Source organism: Odontomachus brunneus, unplaced genomic scaffold, assembly GCF_010583005.1.
Source record: "Odontomachus brunneus isolate Ranch 3 - 2012 unplaced genomic scaffold, Obru_v1 Obru_scaffold_061, whole genome shotgun sequence".
In the NCBI taxonomy this organism is placed as follows: Eukaryota; Metazoa; Arthropoda; class Insecta; order Hymenoptera; family Formicidae; genus Odontomachus; species Odontomachus brunneus.
In genome coordinates, this window is record NW_022639511.1 from 434,947 (window position 1) to 440,461 (window position 5,515).

The 5,515-nt window shown below is 32.4% G+C and overlaps 1 protein-coding gene across 2 annotated transcripts; it reads right to left on the reverse strand.

The window, feature by feature from the left end:
• Positions 1–2,048: 2,048 nt before the first annotated feature.
• LOC116846190 lies at positions 2,049–3,522 on the reverse strand. Of its 2 annotated transcripts, none has more exons than XM_032819726.1 (3): positions 3,306–3,522; positions 2,711–3,039; positions 2,049–2,552 (listed from the first exon to the last, which is right to left on the reverse strand). In XM_032819726.1, the coding sequence occupies exons 2-3, from the start codon at positions 2,938–2,940 to the stop codon at positions 2,273–2,275; spliced, it is 510 nt and encodes a 169-aa protein (XP_032675617.1). In that variant the 5' UTR covers positions 2,941–3,039; positions 3,306–3,522; the 3' UTR covers positions 2,049–2,272. The 2 variants fall into 2 exon arrangements, with proteins under 2 accessions (XP_032675617.1, XP_032675616.1); XM_032819725.1 differs by having other exon boundaries at positions 2,711–2,948; positions 3,306–3,521.
• Between the last annotated feature and the right edge of the window lie 1,993 nt (positions 3,523–5,515).

The window sequence follows — 5,515 nt, forward strand, 5'->3', positions numbered from 1 at the left end:
AAAGCTGGCCACACACACTTTCCATAACAGTAACCGTAAGACGTAACGTAAAAATTGACCAATTACGATCGAGTATTCACAAAAATGGTGACCTTATAATTCGACGGTTCTCAACATGATTAGTCAATTCTTACGTTACGTCTTACGATTACTGTTACGGAAAGTGTGTGTGGCCAGCTTGGGTGGGACCCGATTGACCACGAACGATTGGACACAGATTGTAATGATTGGTTCGATCTAGTAATTCACTAGATAATTTTTTTCATCGGTTGGTTGTGTCTAATCGTACCGTGGTCAATCGGGACGCTCCCGGCCAGCTTTAGCCCGATTGACCACGGTACGATTGGACGCAACCAACCGATGAAAAGAATTATCTAGTGAATTACTAGGTCGAACCAATCATTACAATCTGTGTCCAATCGTATCGTGGTCAATCGGGTCTCACCCGCCTCGACGCACACAGTTGATCGCGGAGCGTCTATAGGCCGCGATGAGTGTGACAAACTTTACGCGGTTATTACTAACAAATTAAACGCGTTATCGCTAAATGGAAGAGGACTTTTCTGATCCTCTCGCTTAGCTCTACGCCCCTATGGAGTTGGTGTGTTACAATTATCAGACACCCTATACGAGTTATAGCAGCGACGACTGCTATCGTGTAGTTATACTTTAGGTCAAATTGAACAAAAACGTCCTCTACTATTTTCCAAATAATCACGTAGATTTTTAATTATTAATTAAAGAAGATGAGTGCATTATCATGCAAAATCGTGCAATAATCTTCTTTAATTAATAATTAAAAATTTATGTAATTATTTGCAAAATGGTAGAGGACTTTTTTGTTCAATTTGACCTAAAGTATAAGTACACAACGGCAGTCGTCGCTGCTATAACTCATTTACCATATTCTGCATGATCATTCACAAATTTTCTACAATTAATATCTCGATAATTATTGCGAATACCAGTCCTATACCACAAAATGGTGTAGGACTTTTATGTTCACTGCAACCTGTTCTACGTTCTCACAAAATGCCCAGAGGAGAGTGTGAGACACCCTGTAGTGTGTACACCACACACACGCGCGCGCACGCACACACACACACATTACTCAATTGAAAGTAGAGAAAGTCATTCTTCTGTCGGCAAATTGTTTTATTGATATTTCATACAATTGTGAGAAAAGTATTTAAATAATTTATTCTGCATACTTTACTCCTGAGAGGATTGCAAGTAAATAATAATTTTTTTTAATTATCATGTTTAATTGGCGATTGTCAATCAATGATTAATATGAATAAATTCAATCGAAAATTATCTAATGACCACCGCTGGAATTGTCTTAAACAGAAGGGATTTTAGAGTAGTAGATTTGTTTTCCGGGTTTGAGCCGCGTGGATTTTTTGTTTGATTCCCACGTTTCGCGAACATTTCAGTCCGCTTTATCAGGGAAGAACGACCCGGTTTTAGAGTAATTACAGCGCACGAAAAAATTATAAATTTGATAAAAACAAAATTTAGCAGTTTTTGTTGCCTTATATAGATCCTGTGCTCTAACCATATTATGAATTCGGAGTTTTTCTGAGGAAGAAGAAATGATTTTATTTTGCACTCGTGCACTTATTGCATTGAGACAACTTGCGGTTTTACAATTGATTTGATAAATAATATTCCTTGCTTTCCGGAGCATTATAGTACCGTAGAGGATATCAATGATTGAGAAGCGCTAAATAGGAATCACGTTGAGGGGATATGGATCATATTAATCATCACCGAATTGGCTTTGATTAAATTTCCTCATATTAATCATTAATTAAAGAATATTTAAATTTGCTAAGTTTAATTGTTAATTGAACGACTTTTCATTATTTCTTTCTCTTATATCATCAATTAAATGCTATTAAATGTTTTAATTAAATATAATAAATAAACGTAATAAACATAATAAATAAACGTAATAAACGTACATAATATGCTATTAAATACGTTTTAATTAAATTTGAAATTGTCAATTAAATGATCTTTGATTGAATTTGAACAAATTGAAAAATATTTAATGAAATCAATTATTAAATAAAGGAAGTTTTTACAATTTTGTTTAATACATTCTGTATAACATTGGCTTACTTTATGACAAATATTTCTTGGATATTAAGTCTTTAAATAGACTTTGGAAAAATTATAAAATATTAAATAAATTATAATACAGACATGTATAACTTAAAAGTATTTACATCACAGATTTTTTATAGTGCATAGATTTGAAAAAGACTCAGGACTCTTTCCTTTTTTTGTTCAAATCTAATGTTTTTGGACATGGTTCCAAAACATATTGTTTAAAATTCTTGTGCACGTGATTTAAAGCATCTTGTAATCGATGTATAATATTTATAAGTACTTGGAGCAGTTCATTTGTAGTTTTATTTGCTAAGGCGGTACGAAATTGTGTCAAAAGTGTAAAATCAATTTCTGGAACACTTAACTTCTCAGCAGTTTTTTTTACCATCATCACATCTTCACACAAAGATTCCAAATTAGATTCATTCGTTTTCCTGTAAATTATAGTGATAAATAATATTGAAAATAAAAATTTATAAAATATGAGAATAGATGCAACTTGTATTGCTTTTAATATATATGTCTTTTAATTAATATTTTTACAAGTATTTATATTCATATAATCCATAAAATATATGACTAATAGACTTACAGTTTATTTGTTTCCCTAGAAAGCAACTCAGAACAAATTTCATACAAATCTACACATTTCAAGCTAGTTTTGAGATTGCCATTTTCAAGATATTTCTTAAAGATTTTTCTAGCTTCTGGATGAGACAAAGTTTTGCTGATGTTATCTGTAAGTTTGTCCAGTTCTTCAGGTGGTATATCAACTGTACACTTCCCAATGCAGCCAAATTTTACCGGAACTGAAGTCTGCATACTCAACACTTTAAAAGCCAATTATAAATTTATTATTAAATTACTAGTATTCTTTTTAAATTATTATTTATCAAAGAAAGTTTCTGCTTTTACAGATTCCTAAAAGAAGGCAATAATTATAAGTCAAATAGAAATATCTTGTCAAATCTCACTGAACAAGATTTTATAAAATATACATATACATGCACACACTCAAGTAGGTTTGTGCTAAACCAGCAGAAATAATTTTTACTGTGAATTTTCATTGGCAGTAATAAGTACTAGCAATAATAAAATATATTTTGCTAACAGAACATAATAGTAAATTAATAGCAAAAACGAGTAAAATATTGATCCAAAACTAAGTGCATTTACATAAAACATACAGCAAATGTTGCTTGATATCTGTTGCTAATCTGCAATCTGGCTAGTAGGTTCTATCCATAAATATATAATACGTATCCAATATGCCATACATTTCTTTAAGAAATAAGTTAAATTTTTAGAACAGAGAGAACAATGCTATATTCTCAGTAAATCTCTATCCTTTGTTACGTACGGACTAGAGAGCCTCGTAGAGAGAGAGAGCAAACTCTATCACGTGACCTCTCTCTTCTGATTGGGTGCAGGCATGCATGTAATATTATTATGGTTGCTTTCCAACAAAAGACACAAATCGACACAGGGGGTGCTTCCGAAATACCCAGAGTTGGCTCGAATTGAGTTAGTTCCACTATAGTATACGTAACGGATACTATAGTGGAACTAACTCGACCCAAACCTGGACATTTCGGAAGCACCCAGGGGGTGTTTACGACAATTAGAGTTAGGGTGCGATTACATGAGCGTACGGAAATACGGAAGACAAAGTTACTAGGACTTAACTAGATTTACGTATTTCCGCGCTTTTGTTCCGTAGATTTATTTCTCCTAAATATTACATGGAGCATATTTTATACGGAAAAGTAGAGCGAGGAATTATAAAAAATTAATTGTAAACGATATTTATTGATTAAAATGTTTTATTAAACGGATAAGTTGAAAAAAGAAGCATATTAATAAAAATTGCAATGAATGAAGTAAATATAACTTTTTAAAATGTATACATATATTTATTTATCACTATACCGTTCCGCATTTCCGCACAAATTGTGCTCCATGTAATATTTAGGACAACTAAATCAACGGAACATGTTTACTCCGTTATATATACTCCTTGTGTGAGCGCATACACAAATCTGTGAAAGAAGATTTAAAAACTGTAAAGTTTGGCTTATTACATTTGATTGCCACAAATTTTTGCTTGCTGCAAATATGATTTTAAATTATATGTTAATGGCTATTATCACACTGGTAATATGAGCACGAAAGCAACCAAAGAGGTATACGGAAATAACGATGAAAAAAGTTACAAAATTATTTTATATCTACAATTGTTACAAAAAATTAGAAGACAGACGAAATCGCAGAATGTGGGTAAGACCCATATTTTCTGAACAACGAAGATTGTTACATAACCCTGCATGCGTTTACGGGCTTTTACATATGAATCTCGAAGTTGCCTCCACTTTTGTTTCGCTGATGTCAAAGTTAGCGACCCTACAATTTACAAAATAAATTTTCAATTTTCTTCTCAATTATATACAAGTATGTAAAACTATAAGAAAGTAATGTTATCTTCAAGCGCATTAACTACTTCTTACCATTGAGCCTCTTTTTTAAATTTTGTTCTATCTTTTGTTACAATGGTATGATCCCATAGGCTCCTTCGTGCATGGACCTGATCAATTAAAATTTCGTCTACAGTTGACGAAGAAAATATAATCACTGGGCTGTCCTGAATCATCTCTTCGACTTCTTCAACTTGTTACGCATCTTTCGTTTCATCATAGCTATTTCCTTCAAATATAACATAAGTGTTAAATTATATTACAACTATATATGATATATATATTGATAACAACCCTAATAGCACACGACGTACTGCGTATCATCCCATTTTCGTACTCATTGTACTGTGATCATCTATGACGTATAAGTTGAACGCTAGAACGTCACTTATAGTATCATTCGGTTTTCTTTCGCGCGCGAATGTTCTCAGATTTCACTCAGAGATATGGAAATGATACGTACTCTTTTCTATCGCGTGCGTACATTCTCAGGTTTGACTGAAATGATACGTATGCATTTGTATCGCTCGCGTATTTACTCAGAACGTACTCAGTCGATCGCAGTACATATGAGAACATTCTGAGATGATCGCAATATACGCATTGCGATCTACTCAGAACGTCCTCAGAATGTCCCCGTGCTGTTAGGGAAATAACATATAATACTTGATAAAATATTTACACAATATTTTATGTTATATTTATTATAATTATATTAATGGATGTTACTAAACTAAAAATTAGTGGTAGTGCGTGAAAATTTATTCTGTTAAATGAAAAAACATTCATTTTGCATTATTATATATATATTGCATTTTAATATTGCTATGATATTACAAAGTAATCTTTCCGAGGGCGGACATTTTACCGTTGCTATAACATCATAGTAATGTTACAGTCATATTTCGCAACGTATTTGCAATGTT

What these genes read in the sequence shown, in the direction of transcription:
- LOC116846190 (XM_032819726.1), bottom strand. Translation starts at nt 2,940, where the DNA reads ATGCAGACTTCAGTTCCGGTAAAATTTGGCTGCATTGGGAAGTGTACA. An exon ending in TCTAGGGAAACAAATAAACT is followed by an intron (nt 2,553 to 2,710) that starts GTAAGTCTATTA and finishes TATAATTTACAG; the next exon opens with GAAAACGAATGAATCTAATT.